We start from the raw sequence: 21,407 nt of genomic DNA, 5'->3' as shown, positions 1-21,407 counted from the left end.
TTAGGCTCCTATAATCCTCCCCCAAGAAGATGGTTAAAGATTGATTTGATGCTCCTCAGACAAAATACATTTCTTCAAATAGTGGACATCTCTAGCCCATAGAAGGCCCAAAAACTGAATCCATTAAAAGGTATACATAAATGGACCAGTCCATAAGTTAGTATCCCGAGGCTAGGCCGGCGGCTGCTGCTATAAAATTAATAAACTCATTTTATGTTTGGGTTTTGCAAAAATTAGAAATAATTTCCAAAATCCTAAATCGCACTTGATTCAAGTTTCAACTTTTCAAGGCCACCAGACATGAAAGCATTGAGCACCCAATTTTCTGAAGAATCTTAGCTGTAGCTTTTGTCTGGTAGTTAAATACTCTATTATTAGTTTACCCTCAGAAAAGTGTGGCAGTTTAGCTGATTTGTTGGGAATCCGGAATAGGTAAAGTTTAGATCCAAGTCAAAAGCAGTCAGCATCCCTCCTCAATGAATACCATACCCTATCTTGTCTGTTTTTTTCTTCCTAATCATCAATCAAAGTAATTTATCAGTTATTATCTGCTGTCTCGAAATGTCGCTATTTATATAGTACATGGAAATTTAATATAAAAGAACCTAAAGCATATTCTTGGCATTATTTAATGACGTACTTTTTATCGTTTAAGGACAGGGGTCAAACCAATTTGAAATATCAGTAAATATACCGAGATTTGAGAGATCGAACGTTAGAAACAAAAAACAAAAGGTCAACCTAAGTTATTATGGTCAACAAAGGAAGTACACGTGGGTTTTATGAACAAACAAAAATCTAAGACAGTGTAGTTGTACCCCCACAAACCATGTGATCTATTTTTTAACTCAAAAACATAACGTCTATTTGACCAAAATAAAATTTTTCTTTGCCTATCTATCTTTAATTCTTAGCTGCTGCTGCTGTCGAGTGTTTAGTGTTGACACGCCTCGAAATTGTATCTTGGTGTTTCTCTACCTGGCAGAAAAAGTGAGAACGATAACTCCTTATCATTAACTTCTGTTTCTCTCAAATGCACATCATCACACTGTAATCGAGGAACAACAACGGTCATGATCTTCTAGTTTCTCATTTCATTGTACGTTTTTTGTCAGCAAACTCTCTACGTAAGTAAAAGTACTTGACTTTCAAAAAAAAAAAAAAAAACCTTTCTGTCATCAGTTTTTTTAATTATTCATTTTCTTTTCTGTCTCTGTCTCTTTCTTCTTGCTGGAACTCAGTACGTGATTTGTTTTTCTTCTTTACATTTACTCTTTCGTATCTTTTATATGTTTTTTTATGTCTTAATTGTGTTAAAGTTTTGATTTTTAATGGATTCATGCAATGGGGTCTCAGTGGGTATTGTTAGTTTTTGTTTATAATGATAAATATTTGATATTTATTTGAGTTTATGCAATGGGCATGCTTAGTTTATCATTGGATGTTCTTCCCTTTTTTTTTTGATTGAATTTGTAGATGTGTATTGGAAATGGGTATCTATGATCATATGTCTTTTGGTTATAGAAGTTGAATGTGCATGTTTAGAGATCTGTGAGTGATGGACAGCTGGTGAATCATATCCAATGGGTACTTCAAACATGTCACATGTTTTAGAGTACTTTTTACTGTTGGGAAATGCTTGGTGACGAATTTTACAAGGACCCACCCTAGATGAATTGTGTAGATGCCAGGTTTTCCATATTCTGGTCAGATAAGAAAAGGAAGATAAAACAGTACTTTAATGAATTTGTTCAAAAAAAAAAAAGAATAACTCAATGTTTTTGTGATCTATTAATAGCTTGGTTAATGGAGTTTTGAGATTCAACTTCTTGTTAAATTGTCTAGACTTGCAAATCGATGACTCCATTTTTTAAGTGTCATTCAAAGTTCAAACTATATATAAGAAAACAGTGTACGAGTCGGAACTTATATATCGTAAGGAAGCCAATTTCAGATTGCAGTTCCATAAGCGTTTGAGAATAAGGGAACTTGTACTTTGTTAGGCATGAGTTACTTCTATCATATGGTCACTTTACCAGCTTACATTGTTACTGCTGATAATTGCTTAAGGTTGTTTAGTTATGATGTACGAATGTAGTGGCTGAAATAAAAAATAGACTCGGATATGTTATGCAAAACCCAGTATCTAGTGTGAAGAATGGTGAGGTCATAGCATAATTTAGGGTGTCTGTTGTCTTTTTTGATTTTGATGTATTAATTAGTGAATGTTTTCTGTCGGTTTTTATTGATGAAAAGTAAACTATGATGCGATTTTATAAACCATGTTTGTCAAGATGCTATTGCAATTGTAATATTGGTAAAAGTTGTGAGAGAGCTTTGGAGTTAGGAATTTAAGTAGCTATAGAGCGTTTTCACTGTGCTGTTTACTTCAACGTAAACTTTGATTTTAGAAGTGGTTAAGGATTGAGATCTATATTTTAGTAGCTTTCACTTCTGTAGATACTGAACTGCTATCATAGTTGTTCAAATACTCATGCTGTAGATTCTTTCCTATGGTTGCTGCATAGCACTTAGATTAAGGGTTATGGAGCTAAATTGGCTTGGTGTTTAAACAATTACAACTCATTGGTTTACTAGTTATTAATATGGGTTTTTCAACGTTGATGGTTTATCCTTGTAAAACTTACATCCTCCTTTAGGATATTTTGTGTCGGTTACTGTGGAATACATTATCAACATTTTAATCAGGATTGTGTTACAAAATTTGTGGAGGCCAGCAATGTCTGATTGTCTTGCTTGTTTTGGAGACTGGCAGACATGTGCGCTTCTTTAGTAGATAGCGATTGCCATAGAGAGCAATACGTTTAGGTTGATCTCTTTGTTCTTTACAGTTGTCTACATAAACTAATTGTTTACAGTAACTATAAAAAACTAATTTTATCATTTAATTGTCTGTCTTAGAATGTTTGCAATAAGTCATGCACATATAACCACCCATTTAGTGCTAACTACTCGGGTCATAGGTAGTTATGTCCTTGAAGGAGATAACATTAATATTCTTTTAGTGGTAAGTGGTGGATTGAGGACACTACACCTAGGAGAAGGTGCCCAGCTGGATGATACACAAGACAAGGACACATCCTAAAATTTCTTCCTGCACATTCTAGTATTCTACCGTGGAAGTTAGTATAATTTTTATTTTGACTAGTTCTGACTAAACAATATCTGAAGTAAGATTTGCAATCAATCCTCTATAGAGCTTTTAGTGAAGTACTTTAACACCATAAGGTTTGATCTTAAAAGAATATTCTTTTATAATGCTTCCTTCTATCTTGTTGTATATAAATTTTCTTATGTTATTATATATGTTTTGTTTGAATTTAGCTGAAATACTTATATTTCAGAGCATGTATACAAATGTTTTGGCATTTTCCAGTTTCTTTTAACTCTGAATATCAGGTTATTATATATCAGACACTAAGAAGTCGTTTTCTCCTTGTTACATATATTGCATGCCTAAGTGCCTGTTTTGTTTGGTAGACCGTTCCATTGGGGTCTATTGAAGAATTATTAGTGCATGTCTGTTTGTCGGTTTTTAAAATCCATGCCTATTTCTTTATGCTTGTTATGGATTAGTTGTTGGTATGTTAGTGTGTTGACGTGTTGTACTCTGAACCAGATATGTTGGAATTATTTATATATAGAATATTCTATTTAACATATGGGGTAAAAATATGACTTGGACTCAGATTGAGATTGAATGGATATTTCACACTTCTTATAGCTATGAAACGCAAATATTTGGCGTCGGATATAAGTAACGTGTTTGATATGCACAGACTGGTATATGCATATGTTATTGGTTGTTTCAGGAAGATCTTCAGTCTGTTTCTCTTCCTTTAGTTGGATAACATATAAGATATCTCGATATTCCCCCAAGTAAACAGTTGGTTTTATGAATATCTACATTGAGATAATAGTATTTCTTTGTTTTTGGGTACTCGATAAAACTGTGTTTATTGTCATACAGATTTGGATTTTCTTTCACGTTCTTGATTCTTGTCTATTGTCTGTTTTTTTTATCATCAATTGTGTTATGGTATTTGGTTCTAATGAAAGAATATGTTTCCTTGGAGATTTTGTTACTCAGTTACTTTCGTACGATCATTTGGTTCTAATTTTACCTATTTCTCAAAATCATTTCCTTTGATTTGCAGGGCTTAGGTTTTACAGCTTGAGAAGTAGGTCTTTATGGAGCCTAATGGTCTCCGGAAAACAAGGAAAAAGGTTTCTGCAGTTCAGGGAAATTGTGAAGTTAACTCGGCAAATGACGGTGATGAGCTTGATCCTTGGACAGCATGGGCGTACCAGCCTCGCACTGTTTCCTTTCTACTTATTGGTGCATGCCTTCTTATGTGAGTCCCTATGCTCAGGAAGTATTTTCCAATTTGGTATTTTGAATTATGATGGTAATTACAAAGGCCCCTACCTGAAATCTTCTTTACAAAGGTGCCCCCATTCAACAATTACAAAGACGGCCCCCTTTAAGCTTTTTTGCCACCAGTAGCACTTAACCAAGAAATGTCAGACGTACGTAACCAGCAAAAGTGAAATACAATAATGTGAGAAGTGGGTCTCTGGTGGGTGTCACAACATGACTCCTTAATATATATATACATACACACACACACACATGAATAATGCAAAATCATTTTCACCAAAATCGGTAAAATGAATTCTTACTAGAAATCGGTAAAATTATGAAGTAATTGGTTAATAAAGAAACGTAAAAGTTAATTAAATATTTTGATTGTAATTAACTAGATTTAATTTTCGATTTATTAAAAAGGAACACAATACTTTAAAAAATCAATTATTTCATTTTGGAAACACGCACATCAGGAGCCGTAATCACACCAGTGTATGTAACCTATTAAAGTTTATCTGTATAATTTAGCCTTAAAATCATTTCCTACTACTTGATGCTTTTCTTCAAAAGATGCTGAATATGCTCGCAGCTAATACAGTTTAGTTTGGTATTAATTTTTGTTGTGAAATATTGGATTCCTTTTTGGTTATCTTGGCCAAGCTTATAATGCTTTTCCAGTTTAGTAAAGTAAAGGTTCTTGGAACTGATCCGGGAAGAATTTTTTTTTTTCCTTTGCATGTGGTTATTAGTTGGGCAAGCGGAGCTCTTGACCCAGAGAATAGTCCAGCTACTGATCTTGTTATATCCGTGAAGAGGTACATTTTATATTTATGTACTTACAATATCTTCTTTCATTTTCTTTACTAAATTTGCTGATTCTTTTTTTATTTTGTTTGACTTGCACAAATTGTTCTAATAGGGGTGTGTGGGCGATGGTTGCTGTCTTCCTCACTTACTGCTTATTGCAAGCACCTTCAACGTAAGTTCAAAAACTTTCTCCGAACTATGAATTATGTTTAAAATAACATATTACAAGTGTCTAAATCCAAATTGTTACAAATTGAATGTTCTCTTTCATACTTCTTTCTTTTGCTTGTCTTAACTTCTGGCATAGGTTGCCACACGCTTTTTACTTGGCATAAAAATAAAAATGTCTTAACTTACTGGTTTAGGTCAATGTGAAAGCTATAAAGATTTTTGAATAATGCACTTTAACTAACATCTTGACATCATCCCACTTCATCACCACGTTCGTGTAGTACAAACTTGTTACCCTTCACATATGAAGAGACCCTTGTGTGTCAACAATGTCTCATTGCTTCTGAAATAATAAGATGAGAAAACATTTATTTAGTACCTTGAAACATGTCTCTGTTACATTATGATGTGTTGAATGCACAGAGTTGAATGTTTAATTCGCAGTTTTAGGATGATTGAGTACTCTTGCCTCTAAATGCGAAGGAGTCATATGCCTGATGGTTAGCTAATTCTGTAATGTAGTATGCAGGTGAGAGTTACCATCTAAATGACTACACAGGCCATTTTAGAAAGGCCAAATTGTGTACATTTATCACCTGGTATTGGCATGAAACTCTTGCCTAGTTTGCCTTAAACATGGAATATTTTCATTTGTCCGAATAAACACTCTAACAATCACTTTGCCTTAAACTATAAACTTGACATACCTTCAATACCTGTTTCTTGTTTGACTCCCCTGAAAATACCTTTCCAACAAAACGCTTACACTCACACCTTGTGCTGTCAACCTGCAATTCTTGTATCGTTGACGAGCAGCTCAGTTCTCTTAGTGTGCTGAAATTAGAAAGTAGTGAATTATAATTTTGAAAAAGATACCAACCTATGATTTTTATCAATAGTCGAAATTTGCAAAAGCTTTGTGGATCGAAATTTACTGCAAACTTTTGTAATTGGAAAAGTGGAATAAGCAGTTTCTGTCTGTTATGCATGTAGTACTATTTTGAGATTATATCTTGTATATCTACTTGGTTTTTATTACAGTAATGCTATTTGCGTACTTGGAACTTCATGCCTATGTTATTTTATTTTATTGTTTGCCAAGGTATGTCTCACTATGGGAATTGACATAAATTGCCTGCCCTGTGAATAAGTACCCTGTTCACCTCTAAGCAGCTGATGTTCAGTTAGGCTAGGGTAGCACCATTTTCAGAAATATCAGACTTCTTTTACAATGTTTCCCCCACCCCCCCCCCTATAATTTGGGCTTGTTCATTGCGTTCCTTCCATAGTACCTTACTTAGGGGACTTATTTACTTCCCCTTTCACTTAGAAATTTCCAATCCTAAATGATAATCTGCTATGTCTTGGCTACCTATGAAATCGCTCTTGGAAAAGTGGGGAATGAGATCAAAGCCAAGTAACATTGACATGGGTACAAGTTGTGGTACCCAAACACAGTGAATACCAAAAACTGGGGGTATATAACCTCTAATATGTTTGTGGGTCGTATCTGTGTTGGATACGAATGCACGTGGCATATATATATATACTGGCTGGCTACCTTGACATACTATTCTAACATACCCAGCCAACCGTCATATCTTGCCGAATCTAACGTCCAAATATGCTATGATATAACCAAACAAATAAAAAAAAGGTAAAAAGACATTTTCTTTTCCCAAAAGAAAAACCCTTTTCTTCTTCATTCTTCATTCAGCTTTTTTGCTTTCGATTAGCGAGAAAAAAAAAAATTCACATTGACTTTCATTGCCAAAAAATTGAACTCAATTCCATGCCATTTCATTAAATCGGATAGTGTGCTATAAAGAACGAATTTCAACTGTACCATCAATATGTGCTTACTCACACATTGGAAATCATAATCCTGGACCATATATACTAGTTAAAGTGGCCATTTCAACTAACTGTAGAAAAATTATGAGCAATTCCTTGAAAGATATCAACCAATTACTGAGAAGGAAATTAAAACAGTGTGCGATCCTTTCGCTTGACAAGTTCTGAGGCGGCCTTTTTAGTTGGTTGACATTTGACAAGTATTGGTACTGACAAAGCAAAACTGACAAAACTTTTCTCCAAGCAACTTCAAGTCTTATTCAGTGTCTATAATCCAATTCATTAATTCAGTGTAACTTAACGAGTAAAAACTAAAGCCCCCGCAGTTGCTGCTTTATAAGCCACCAAGTTTCTTAGTACAACTCTGGAACTAACATCCAAACTAATTGTAAACTAACTGTAGGAAGACAAAAAGTGACTGTCTTGGTATCAAAACTAATTCTTTTGATTTCTCCATTAGTTGGTAAGAATAAAACACCCAACCAGAAGAGTTCAGTGACTGATGGAATCATGATCTCCTTAATTAATGGAGGCTTGTTTGCTCTAGTTGAATCTTCAGGCTTGGCCTCTTCTTTATCTTCTTGGATGAAAACAAATTTCATGGACTGCCCACGACAATTTTGCAATAACTTGAGAGGTCTTGAAAATAAGACCCTTTTAATGTAAGGCACTAGACCTCTGTTTAGTTTGCTGAGAAACTCCAATAGCTCATCAAAGAGCTATTTAACATGATCAAATTTCGATAAAGACATCTCTTTCGATCGGTTTATCTTGACCACCTTCTTCTTCAACGATATTTTATGGTACTTCACATTTCGGCACAATCATTTGAAAAAAGAAAATATAGCAAATGCGCAATATCTGACACTTGAACTCCTTGGAGGTCTACCATATTGAATGGTGAGGGCTCATGACACAAACCAGCAAGCATTAAACTCAATGCCTCATCGGCTACTTCTAATGAAGAGTGTTCATATTCTAAAGCTAATTTCCTTGAGAGAAATGGTGGAATATGGTTTTCAAGCATTATAACATCTCTAAGAATATTGCACATCCCTTCCAACCAGAGCTTTTCTGTCCCGAAACAGTCGTCCTACCCCCCTCTTTTTTTTTAGAGTAAGCATAGTGACGACCAGAGAATAATTTGGGCAACAAAGAAGAAAAGGGTTTTTCTTTTAGGAAAAGAAAATGTCATATTCCCCCCGTATTATTTGTTTGGTTTCTTAGAAGTATATCTGGACGATAGATTCGGCAAGATCTGATGGCTGGCTGGGTGTGTTAGTATAGTATGTTAGTATATATATATATATAGTCTTTTTCTACAAGGTAGTTATTTAAGTTAACTTAAAATAAGTACGTAAGTAAAACTTAATCTACAAAATGAATTCAATCCTAATTTTTTGTGGTTATGAAGCACTTACCATAAATATCATATTTACAAAATTTCAGCTAATTTGGAATCTCTAACATAGATGAAAATTATTGTCATTTTTAAAAAGAAATTTAACGGTCCAGAAATGTTTTTTGCAATTATTTTTTGCCAATGTTATTAGATGTTTCCAAATAAGCCGAAATTTTGTGGAAATGATCTTTGTAGTAAGTATATTATATCCACAAACAATTAGGGTTGAATTCAATCCTCGATGAAGTTTTACTATATATATATACAGGCCCGATCTTAGAAGTACATACTTATTTTAAATTTTAAAGTTAAAATAAGTACGTAAGTAAAACATCACCTAGAAAATGAATTCAACTCTAATTTTTTGTGGGTATTACCTACATACCATAAAGATCATCTCCACAAAATTTGAGCTCATTTGGAAACCTCTAACTTAGATAAAAATTATTGTCATCTTTAAAAAGAAATCTAACGGTCCAGAAAATATTATTTTTGCAATCATCTTTTGCCTAAGTTAGAGATTTCCAAATGAGTTGAAATTTTGTAGATATAATGTTTATGGTGAGTAAATGATATCCACAAACAATTAGGTTTGAATTTATTTTCTAGGTAAAGTTTTACTTACGTATTTATTTTAGTTAAAATAAGTATGTACTTCTAAGATCGGGCCTATATATATATATCGAGCCCATTATATGAACTCCAAATGAACTCCACCACCAAAAATGGATTTATAAGATGGATTGAGGGCTGATGCTTGGTGAAGACAGTCTTCTCATAATAGAGAATCTTCCTACAAAAAATCAGCCCAAACGAAAATGTTTAACCTTGTCAAAAGTTGTTTTCAAATTTGAAAAATCTGGACCGTTGGATAATTTTATAACACTGTAAATAAATTTTGATACGTCTAGACATCTTCAAACGTGATGATTTTTTCTAAGGATGATCTATATTGTGGAAAGAACATCTTTTCAAAAATAAGGTTTTTCATGGTATTTCTATAGATTAAGTGGAATATATATATATATATATATATATATATATATATATATATATATATATATTTTTATGTCTAGACATCTTCAAACGTGATGATTTTTTCTAAGGATGATCTATATTGTGGAAAGAACATCTTTTCAAAAAATAAGCTTCTAATTCATTGTTTTTCATGGTAGAATTTCTATAGAGTTCGTTTAAGTGGAGTTTATATAACATATATATATATATATAGGGACAGATAGAGCCACTCCCAAAACGTACAAAGTCACATCTCATCCTACCAGTTGAATTAAGGAAAGATATTTTGTAAATATGATCTCCCCACCATGAATAACATGTTTACAAGATTTTGGCTCATTCAAATATGTCTAACATAATCAAATGTTATTATGAAATTGGAAAATTTTGGACTGTTAGATAAACATTCAGAGGACCGTTAGATAAATATGATATACTCACCATAAATATTATCTCCACAAAATTTTAGCTCATTTGGAAATCTCTAGCATTAGCTAAAAATGATTGCAAAAACTCGACATTTCTGGACCGTTATATGTCTTTTTAAAGATGACAATAATTTTTATCTATGCTAGAGGTTGTGTTGCATGGGTACGCCGAAATTCTCTGCGTGTCCGGTATTGTGTCGTACTGACACCGACACGATATAGATTCGTGGTCGGAGTCGAAAGGGAAAAAAAAAAACTTATTCAAAGAGATAGAGAGGAGAAATAGAGAGGAGAGGTAGGAATATTGACCAGTGAGTCTCCCTTGCGCAAATTTTCTTCTTTTTCTTTCTTCTCTTTCTCTATCTTGCTTGGTCATGGCGGCTGTACAACCAGATCTAGGGTTTTGGAAAATAGAAGGAAGAAGATCTACTTAAGTTGTTGATGTCAGCAACTTAAAATGGGTGGAAATAACAAATGGGCCAATCTTGAAACAAAAAATGTGGGCTGGGCTTTTCTAGAATGGGTGTTTAAACCTCTAACTAGTAATAATTGCTAATTGTTTCAAACTTCCAAAACCCAATGAGCCTTGTCATGTGGATATAACTAAATTTCTAGATACAATTTCAAACATCATCATTATAGAATCCAACTACCTTAATCCCTTAACAGTGTGTTTTTCAAGATTCAATATTTTAGATTTAAAATAATTTCTTTTTAGAAAAATTATAATATTAGCCGTGTCCCCATGTCCTAATTTTCAGACCTTGCCGTGTCCAAATTGTCGTACCCGTGTCCAAACCCGACACTCATACCCGTACCCATGCAACACAGGTTAGAGGTTTCCAAATGATCTTAAATTTTGTGTAAATGATTTTTATGGTGAGTGCTTCATAATCACAAAAAATTAGGTTTGAATTCATTTTCTAGGTGAAGTTTTAATTGCGTACTTATTTTAAGTTAACTTAAGTAGCTATGTTTTAGAGAAGGACTATATCTATATACCAATTACAAAGCTAGAGATCAGGAATTTAACCTGAATTGCGGAAAGATTGGTCAGCAGCAACAAAATACTTGTAAGCAAACTGAACTTTTTTTTTATATGGATGGATGTATATTACAGAAATGAAAAGGAGCACTCAAACTAAACACTAAAAGAAACTATTAGATATGAAATGTCTATGTTAAATGGTCTGAGAGGGTGATTGATGGCGAGACTCGAGAGACCCTTTCTGGAAGTTTTTGTTCTATAAACATTTTGTGTTATATTAATCATTCATCAACAAAGAAAGTGATTCAAGGATTGAAGGCAAATTGGCAATCATTGTGTAGTTCTCTTGTTATGGAGCCTTACGTATAGTTGGATTTTATTTGCAGGGTTCTTATTAGACCGCATCCTGCCATTTGGCGCTTAGTTCATGGACTGGCAGTTATATACCTCGTCTCCCTCACTTTTTTACTATTTCAGGTGGGTACCTTCAATGCACAAATCTTCTGCCTATGTAGTTTAGTGATTTTTCATTTTTTTCACCCTTCTGTTTTCATTTGATTAGTAGGTAAAAAGTGATTTTGTCAGTTAATTTTCGAATCCTGGTTTGTCATCCGATTTATTTATGAAAATGGAAGATTGGTTCAGCAATAGGTCCTTTAAACCATCAAATTTAACCAGCATATGGATCTACGTATCTTGTCCAAAATATCTCTGTTTTTCTAAGTTTCTAAATTATATCTCTCTATCAAAAACTTATAATGCGCCCGCCAAACGAGGTTTTTATTATTGTAATTCTTTTTTGTGCTCTCATGAAGATCAAAGAGATCCTTTTTATTCATTTACTGTTTTTTTTAAGCTGTGAATTATTTCTTTTTCTAGTATGAACTGTATATGGGTATACTTTTCCGGATTTTCTTATTTATGTTGTCATTATTATAGAAGCGTGATGATGCTCGGCAGTTCATGAAATTTCTCCACCCTGATCTTGGCGTTGGTAATACATTTGACTTTGCATATTCAGTTCCCCCCCTAACTATTTTATTTTGAAATTCTTGCTGGGAATTATACTTGTTGGAACTCATTATACTCTTCTACATTCTACAGAACTCCCTGAAAGATCATATGGAGCGGATTGCCGTATTTACCTGCCGGATAATTCCACAAGCAGGTTTAAGAATGTTTATGTATGATTTCACCAATCCAAACCGTTTATTTTAATTTTCTTGGTCCTCCTAAATATACCGTGTCTTTTACAGCAGTACAACTGATGCCATAAGCTGCTGATCTGGTTTTTAGTTTTTATAGGATACATTGTTCGATGAATTTGTTCTAGCTCATATCTTTGGATGGTGGGGTAAAGCTATAATGATACGCAACCAGCCCCTCCTGTGGGTGCTGTCCATTGGATTTGAGTTAATGGAGGTTGGTTTTTAAACTGTATGTATGACCTGTTTCTTTTTTGCTCAAAGTCCGCAAGAACTGCGTACAATTTCTTAGGCGTATCTGTTACTAGTCAACTTTGACAAGCTGTGTTGTAATTAATATTTACAGCTCACTTTTCGCCACATGTTACCGAATTTCAATGAATGTTGGTGGGACAGTATTATTCTGGATATTTTAATCTGCAACTGGTTTGGTGAGTTTTCTGTTTTCTTTTTTTTGTTTCCTGCTTCTTTTTTTAAAAGAATAATAAATAATAATAAAATAACGTGGTGATGTTTTCCACAGTACCCATACTAACATAACCTTTGTAATGTTCTAATCGCTCTTAGGCTGTTTGTGATGGATCCCCTTCATTAAAAAATGTTTTAAAATATATGGTCAAGTTTATAGAACACAGGATATTTCCATATTTTTTGTACTTGATGAATGCAGTAACGAATATTTTGAGGTGTTTTCTAATGTGTCACTACGTTCTATTGGCTAAAGGTTCCCCCTCCTTGTCTGATAGTTAGAATCAGTTTTGGGTTGATAGATAATGTGAAGATATTAATTATAACCTAAGTAACATGGACACTTCATAATCTTAAAAAATGTTCGTGCTGAACACACGGACACACACACACGGACACGTTGTGCATACCATTTCAAACTAGGGTATTTTCTATACCGAAAATAATCTATTAACATAGTTACAACTCCATGATATGCTGCGTTCATATTTATTTATCAAGTGAGCAGAACGAATGTTTTTGGGAGGGGTGGGGGGTACGTGGCCCAAAATGTAGTTTGGTAGGTTTCTGTTTGTCTGTCCTCAATCTTTTGCCTTCCCTCTCTCTCTTCCTCTTCCTCCTTCACTCTCCACCATTTTCCCTCTCCCTCCTTTAGTGAGCGGGAGCGAGCTCTTGGTTCGGGTTTCCAACAGGCAACCCCCCCCCCCTCTTCACTTGCTCAACCCTCCTTCTCAACCAAATCCAACTCTCTCTCTCTCCCCACTCCCCACCCACAAACCCATCTCTCCCCCTCTTTTCTCCACCCTCCACTCACGCTCCCACTACTTGCAGTTATCTAGTTTATTTGTAAGGAGCCAATTTGTAAGGTCGTGAGCCCAAGAATTAGTTGTGTAACTAAAGTATAGTAATTGTTTTCTTTTTCTCGTGTCCTACTTCATATAGTCCCGTATCGACACCCTGTATCCCTGTCATTGTGACTTAGATTATAACATGATTTGATTATGTAGCCTTGCATATTTTTAAGAGCGACTTTGGGCTTAACAGGAACTTGCATTAGCAACCCTTGCATTGTATTGTGGATCATAACCTTGTAATGCAATAATGTTCTATTTATAATGTGTCTCACGATATACCTACATCTAGGTTGTTAGTGCTTCAGTCCTTAATAATCAAATGTCTATAAAACTAACCAGAACTTCTCGTAAGTAGCTACATGCTTTCCTTTCTTAAAATAAGAGAATTGGGGTGACCATGAAAAATCAGACTTTAAGTGTACAAGGTGGGATACTGAGTAGAATTGAGAGATGTTTACTTGATGCCCTTAGAGTTCGGTTAAAAGACCAATAGATGTTTATGTTGAGGTACTAAGTAGAGACTTGACGTATGTATTATAAATTGTGAACAAGTCTTACGGCAAAATTGAATGGGAACTCCTTGTGTTTCTGACCATAATTTTTCGGATAAAAATGATTGTATGATGAGGTAGGTTATGAGATTGGATAGCTTTCTGTGGTCTCTTCTCTGGAGTGTCTGGTTTATATTTGCATACACATATAGCTTTAATTGAACGATTATGATAACATCTTCTGTGCACTGTGGATCATTTATTAACCCAATCTTTTCTCACATATGAGGCAGGAGCCTTTGATATGTCAGTCAACTCGCCCCACTGCTTTTTGAACATATATTTTTGTTTGTTAAAGATTTTTTCTATTTGAATTTTCTTGTGCCGATTATCTCTTTTAGGATGTTGAACATTGCAGCCGCCTTTTGTTTCTTAATACAGCAGTTCTGACTCAGCCTGTTATTTTAAAATATCTTTGCTTCTTTATAAATATGGGAAATAAAGCTTCTTATATTTTAGGAACCAGTCTTGGTATTGTTTCGTGTCCCTGCGATAAAAAATGGAAACTGTTTTAGGCTAGTTTAGTGTTGATATGATATGCCGTGTGTGTATTTGATGAATTTGGTATAGCACATGTATCATTCGTTGTTATTGATCTGTGAAGTTTTTGTTTATAATTGTTATGGTCACATCTCACATGATATATCAACTATAGTCTAGGATGCACGGATACAATGCTGTATGCCTTGTAACCGTGTGACACGGGTACGATACCGATACAGGTACGGGATACGGGTCGGGTTTGGCTGCACAGGGTGTTCCCACTGAATCTGCCTAAGAATTTCGACTTAAAGTAAGTGGAAAGAAAGAGAAGGTAGAAAAAGTGTGATTTCTTCTTAGATCTGTCTTCTCATCTTCACTGAATTTCTTATATTCTCTAGCTGCGTTGGTGAAGGAGGCGGCTGCTGCTTTAGGTTTTCTCTTCTTAATAGTTTGACTCATGTTAATGGGCTTATTTAAAGTGAAACATGGGCCAGTTTTAAATCAGCTGTAATTTCTAATTGGGCTGGACATATGGGCCACTTTTAAAAATCAACTCTAATTGCTAGTAGTGCTGAACCACCATTGAAATTGTTTTAAGCAGAGGTCCATTTGACAAGTCCAAGCCCAGTTTTCTTTTTAATCACATTAAGCATCTGTAAATTCTCAACCCACATTAACTTTTATATGCCGTACCCGTATCCTAGATTTTCAAAAATGCCGTATCTATCTGTGTCACTGCATCGGTCCCCGTACCCGTATCCATGCATCATAGACTATAGTGATGTATTGCACTTTCCTTTGCTTTTTAAGAAATTTTTCCTCCTTTCAGGTATCTGGGCAGGAATGCACACAGTTCGGTATTTTGATGGAAGAACATATGAGTGGGTTGGTATAAGCCGTCAACCAAACATTATTGGAAAAGTATGTTTTATAAGAATACTCAAATTATGATAGTTATATCTGTATTGTTTGTTTCTAGGTTGAGATATATCCTGAATGCTAGGACATACTTATTCTAAGGTTAAGTGAGGTAATGTGAAATATAGATGGATTTAAGGTTAATTAGAAAATCCGGTTCAGTTTAGATTTGTAAATGACTTTGGGATAGATTTTATATGTAAAAGGTTGGAGACTGCATGACTGGTCAAGTAAAAAACTAGATGGCAACCTAAGATGGTTATAACACGTTTGTACTTAAAAGTTAAATCACATTATTTTAGAAGTATCCATATGTTAAATGTTGGCTTCCCATAGGATTAGAAAATGTGCCTATCATAAAACATAAATTTTCCCACCTGGGGATTTATCTTGAAGCGAATGTGCTGAATGTCTCAGTCTCCTCTCTTATAGCTTGGTCAATTATTTCTGTTTAATTTGATTCCAAAGATACTTTTACATTTTGTGTTTGTTTAAAACGCGAATAATTCTCGAACTTACTAACAAGTGTGGGAGCTGTCGTGCTTCAGATACATGCATTACTTTTTCCTTTACAATGCCTTTGAAGTGGAAAGCATGGTTTGAATAGAGTGAGTGTGATATTTAACAGCATTTTATCTGGAAGCAAACAATATATTTTCATTAATTCATCAGTCTCAAGCCTAGGTTTCTGTTTCTAACACATTCAGTTGTTCAGACATGTCCTGATTATTATTCCACCGATGGTGTCTCAAGAATTTTCTGTATGATGGTACCAAATTTGTCACACTAAACACAAAGCTCACAAATGAAACATGCAGAGTGCCTAAAGAGACGGAGAAGATGTATAACTTACCTTGTAACTGTAATGGCAATGAACTTTGCTTGCCATGGTGGATCGATGAAGGTTATACTGTTGAATTTGGGGATAAAAAATCACATGGGCACTGAAGTTACCGAGAAGGAACTAGGTAGATTAGAAAAAGGGCGGATCAGTATAAAACTATCAATTTAAAATTGAATTATATACTTGGGTCAGGTCTTCAAATGAAGGTAGGATCAGAGGACGCAGTTACTGGGTGCGAGAGCTTGATTTTGACATACTTGTCTTGTATTTTGGTGATTTTAGATGTGATTGCATTTATGACAGTACGCATTTATAAGGAAAAATGTTACCGCTAAAAAAAAAGAAGACTGGCTTTTCAAACTTATGTTTTACTAATTCTCTTTTAGATTCTGCAACCTACATCGTTTTCTGTTGCCTTCTCAGGTGAAACGCACTTTAGGCCAATTCACACCAGCACAATGGGATAAAGATGAATGGCACCCTCTGCTTGGTCCATGGCGGTTCATTCAAGTACTTAGCCTTTGCATTATATTCTTAATAGTTGAGCTTAATACCTTCTTCCTCAAGTTCTGTCTTTGGATTCCTCCTCGAAACCCTGTTATCACATGTAGATTGATTTTGTGGTGGCTAATTGCTATACCAACTATCCGGGAGTACAACTCATACCTGCAGGACAGGTATTTTATCTTAATATGCAAATGGTAACTTTTAGTCTTTCTCTCCTTTTCTGAAGTCTATGTATTGAAAATGCACTCCCCAAAGTTTTGCGAAGACCCACATCGTCCTTACCCTGCATCCCCTTTCCTTTTTATCAAAGTTTCCTTAGTATCTCAGTTTACTTGTTTTGTTTTCAGGAAACCAGTAAAAAAGTTGGGGCCATTTTGTTGGCTCTCTCTTGCTATATGTATAGTGGAACTCCTTATCTGTATCAAGTTTGGCCATGGTTAGTGATACTATTATTAACATCTTTGAATAATATGTTTTTCAAAATAAAATCTGATGCAAATAACACAGATTATAAACGATGAGTACTTATAACGTGCATTACACAGCCTGACAAGTTTTGTTACACCAGGTCTATATCCCAATTCCATGCCGTTATGGTTGGTAATCTTCTGGTCATCTGTTGGGGTGACCCTCGTCATATTTTTGGCTGTGTGGTCGTGGCAGCTGCATCGGATTTTGCGGAGAAAGAGGATATAGGTTTTCTTGCATGGTATATCATTTATTTGTTCCATAGCTTTTTGATGGATATCTATGACCCATCCTTGTTGTACATATCTTACCCTTTCATGAACTGTAAATGCCTGTGCTCTTACCTAGCTTTGAGAATTACAGTTTTGCATGTAGAGTGCTTGAATCTTTCCTATTTGTTGAGGGAATTATTTTTAGTGCCAGGGTATAGGATTTCATCCTTGCTAACTGGATGAGATTAGATAATTCTGATTTTAGTTCATTGAATTGATTGATTTTTAATATGTGATTCATCATAGTATTTTGATCTGAAAGCTATGCTCTTAGTTATTGTGACACCTACATTATATCACTTACTTTCTTCAGTGTAGCTCTTGAATGATAACATCGTCAGGTTCATTCCTCTTGACCTAGATATAAATCATGATCTCGATGCTCAGCACAGGCACCAATAGAAGTCAGTTAAAATGTGCCTATCACTGAAGTTGTTAGTAGCTGATGACCAAACTTTTATCTCATTCGTTTTGATTCAATTGTTAGTACAACCAGTGTTTATTTTCTAGGATTTTATCTGCATTTGGTTCACAAATGGCCTGAATTGTCTGTGATCTTGCACATTCTCTTCTGTGTTAAAATATATGCCTAAAATGTTGGCATTTAAAAAATTAGAGATCTTTAGTGCTATAAGCAGCTATGTGCATGCATCCTAACTCAAGACGAGGTTGCCATGACCTAGAGGGAAAACTATGAATGGGTCCTTTTGTGGTATGGCTTTAAAGTGCGAACTAGAGATTAAAGAGATAGCTTGCTTTGCTTTGCTCAATTTCCGATTAGAAAAATCTCAAATTCTTGGGTTACAGTTTAACTCACAAATAATCTTTTCGACTTTAGAGAATTTTTTAATACTAGAACAATAATAATATTGGATGGGGAGAACATTGAGGATAAATTAGTTATAATTGTTGTGAGTCGTCGTAAGAGGCTTGGAAATGGCGTGCAGTTAGGCCATTGGTGTGGTGAGTTTGTTGGATTGCACGTCTAACATTGGCATTTTGCAATTCAATAAGTTCGATTGCCCCTACAGTATGACATGTGGACGCATGCAGATATTATTCCGCAATTAACTTCAACTGCGGATACTTTGTTATGATATGATATCGTTGCACGTATAATGTGCTAGAGCAATGAAGTGCAATCCAAAATGCCCCGGTAAACATCCTTGGAGCATAACTATTTCTACGATTCCCTGAAACCAAATACACCTCTAAACGGCCTTCGAGGATACTGACGTGATTTTAAATTAGCACCTTTTAAGTGAGAGTTGATTGATCAATGCAACCTACCTCTAATCAAGTTAATCACCTTATGATCAATAGGGTAGAATTATGAACAACTTATATAGTATCTTGAACAATTTTTAATTTACGTTAATAACACTATATAAGCTGCACAAGACACTGTATAAGACACTATATAATATGTCTGTACGGATAGTCCGTTTAAGAAAAAGCCTGGAATTATGAAAATTATGAACACTTTCTTATGTCATCAAATGTTTAAGTACGGGACTACACTATATTGTGAAGCTGCGCAAGCAACTTAACTAAAATAGAGTTAGGTAGACTAACAGCTAAAGTTTATTACACTCCACATTGGGATGGGGACAAATATGATGAATTAACATTCAAAAAAATCGAGTTTGCGAAAACTTTGATCTAGTGATGAAGAAGCTCTGGAGCTTTTAACGAAGTGCTTATAAACCTATGAACATATTTTGTTTGTCCAAATATGTGGACCTCAATGAGTTCCAACCTTGCTTTCGAATCGACATGGGATCTTTAAACACTGCATGATCAAGTGGGTATTGTTGTATGAGGGTGCTTTCTTCTTCCCTTATCTTGTATTCCATATACCTTATGTTCATACCTTCTGCAAGCTCTCCAAAAGAATGTGTAGACACCCATTCAGGTATTCCCCAAGGTACTATTTGGATCAGTGTTGCATTAGTAGGAAGGAAAACAAGATTAGTGAGTCCAGCACCATGAACTCCCATCATCGCGTCGCAAGAATTTACAATTTGTGCAAATTGTGGCAAACCTGTGATGCTTGGTTCTGCTACAACTACTGCAAAGCCCAAGCTCTTGGCCATTTTCACTATGTCAGCTCCATTTGTAAATGCTCGTGTACGCTTCCTTGACACGATTAGTAGTCTTGGTTTCTTGCGTCTATGATCACTAATTTTTACTGCTCTTTTCTTCTTTAATGAGTAAGCACTCCTTAAAAACTCTCTGAAACTGCTCATGGAGTACCCGTTAACAGATTTTGAGGGATCAATTATCAACTCTATATGATATTGAAGCCCAACAATTACGCTTGGGAAGCAATGTACGTCGTTATCTTTATCCATGTTGATTATCATATCTGGAAAGAGCTTTTAGGACTGTCTGGTACTTCGTAAGCCAGAATGCTTTTGCATTGGTTACAAGAAACTGAACTTCTCCGTCAAACTGGCGAGACGTAACATAAAGAGGAACTAAAATGTCGGCAAAGTCATGGAAATGGTTGCCAGAATATCCTCCTATTGAGAACACAACGGCAGGAACACTGTGATTTACACTGCAACCAGGAGCTATCTGATTAGCTGTAATCGGCTTCACTGATAATTGAGTAACGGATCCCATAGCGGTCAGGTCTGTTTTACGTGCGTAAGGTCTTAATCTCCATGACTCATTTCCTGCCAAACCTCCTACTTGAGATGAAGCGAAATATATGGTAGATGAATTCCCATGAACTCTAATTTCTCCATCAATATTGCAAAAATCTGATCTTGCCTCGAAAACATTGCACACTGGCTTCATTTCTTGCTTAATTTCTTCCGCCTCTGCAACTAAACATTGGAAAACAGACAGTTTTAAAGGTCTAAAATATTATGGTTAGATATATGTTGCTATATATCAATATATGTAACACAGAAGCACACTTGATTCAGGTGAGTTTATATGGTATTTTACATACTACTGAATGGAGCAGGCAGAGAGATGAAAGGACCGCCTTCTCTAGCGTGCTTGATCCGAATTGATTCTTGCGGAGGACTTCTTGTGTTCGAAGACCCGCACGCATTGACACTCGCAAATTCACTGCAAATACATTGATAGGACAAAGGACTTAGAACAGTACTAACTGATTGACTTGCAGCGGGCTTAGGTGTTTTCTGTATATAATACGAACGAAAAGAAGCAATTTGTTGGACTAACAGGATCACAGTTACAGATGTTACTAGGCATTCGTAATAACAAGACGCGATGCATGCATGGACTTACAAATTGGTAGATGACGAAAGGAAGGTCGAAACACTGAAAATGCTTATCAAGATGATCAAGCTTCCAAGGAGCGCAGTGAAGCCAAATTTCTTCTGTTCATATCGACTAAAGCTTTTAGCAAATAGCGTGTTGTACTCCATCTTCAGCTTCCTATAGCCCTTAATTCACGATGATAAGTATGACTAGTTACTAGTAAGTGATGCAGTACGTAGTAAAACGCTGCAGAATAGACTTTAAACATTAAGGATTGCGGCTTTGTTTCAAGAAGTTGTAGTTAAGACTTGTCATTTCTTGGAATGTTTTTATGAACGAAGAGATCTGCGCAATCCGGCAGCTTAGTTAGTATGACAAATAGAGAAGTGAAGGTTCATTGCCATTTAAATGTGTCCTAAGATAATGCAGAACTTGAGTTGTTCATCTAATTATCTACTCAAAAAGGGGTGAAAGGGACTTTGTAGTTGACACTTTAGACAACCATCGTCCGTTGTTTTCCGGTTTGTTTCTTGTAAATAT

The 21,407-nt window shown here is 35.2% G+C and overlaps 2 protein-coding genes across 9 annotated transcripts; one reads left to right on the top strand and one right to left on the bottom strand.

Annotated features, from left to right (window-relative positions):
- The first annotated feature begins 838 nt into the window (after positions 1 to 838).
- On the top strand, positions 839 to 17,888 carry PSS1 (phosphatidyl serine synthase family protein). Of its 8 annotated transcripts, none has more exons than XM_086569048.1 (14): positions 845 to 990; positions 4,179 to 4,376; positions 5,140 to 5,205; positions 5,310 to 5,369; positions 11,444 to 11,534; positions 11,997 to 12,051; positions 12,162 to 12,241; positions 12,363 to 12,479; positions 12,609 to 12,693; positions 15,448 to 15,539; positions 16,804 to 16,890; positions 16,992 to 17,057; positions 17,235 to 17,323; positions 17,456 to 17,888. In XM_086569048.1, exons 2-14 carry the CDS (start codon positions 4,213 to 4,215, stop codon positions 17,808 to 17,810), a joined length of 1,407 nt encoding a protein of 468 aa, XP_086425174.1. In that variant the 5' UTR covers positions 845 to 990; positions 4,179 to 4,212; the 3' UTR covers positions 17,811 to 17,888. The 8 variants fall into 8 exon arrangements, with proteins under 8 accessions (XP_086425179.1, XP_086425174.1, XP_086425173.1 ...); XM_086569047.1 differs by having other exon boundaries at positions 845 to 1,099; XM_086569046.1 differs by having other exon boundaries at positions 845 to 1,127.
- A 1,285-nt stretch (positions 17,889 to 19,173) lies between these two features.
- LOC147494584 (alpha-1,3-arabinosyltransferase XAT3-like) lies at positions 19,174 to 21,407 on the bottom strand. The gene is given in 5 exon segments (XM_086569045.1): positions 19,174 to 19,345; positions 19,348 to 19,991; positions 19,993 to 20,461; positions 20,590 to 20,711; positions 20,895 to 21,407. Coding segments are annotated over 5 exon segments (1,431 nt in total). The 5' UTR covers positions 21,035 to 21,407; the 3' UTR covers positions 19,174 to 19,289.

The sequence above is a fragment of the Coptis chinensis genome, chromosome 6, assembly GCF_015680905.1.
Source record: "Coptis chinensis isolate HL-2020 chromosome 6, ASM1568090v1, whole genome shotgun sequence".
Classification (NCBI taxonomy): domain Eukaryota; kingdom Viridiplantae; phylum Streptophyta; class Magnoliopsida; order Ranunculales; family Ranunculaceae; genus Coptis; species Coptis chinensis.
The sequence above is the reverse complement of the archived record's forward strand: the minus strand, read 5'-3'. Positions and strand labels throughout refer to the sequence as shown.

Bases quoted from the DNA above. Each gene is read 5' to 3' on its own strand.
- PSS1 (XM_086569048.1), top strand. From the start codon at position 4,213: ATGGAGCCTAATGGTCTCCGGAAAACAAGGAAAAAGGTTTCTGCAGTT. The intron at 5,206-5,309 runs GTACATTTTATA...TTGTTCTAATAG, and splicing joins CTTGTTATATCCGTGAAGAG to GGGTGTGTGGGCGATGGTTG. The intron at 11,535-11,996 runs GTGGGTACCTTC...TCATTATTATAG, and splicing joins TCACTTTTTTACTATTTCAG to AAGCGTGATGATGCTCGGCA.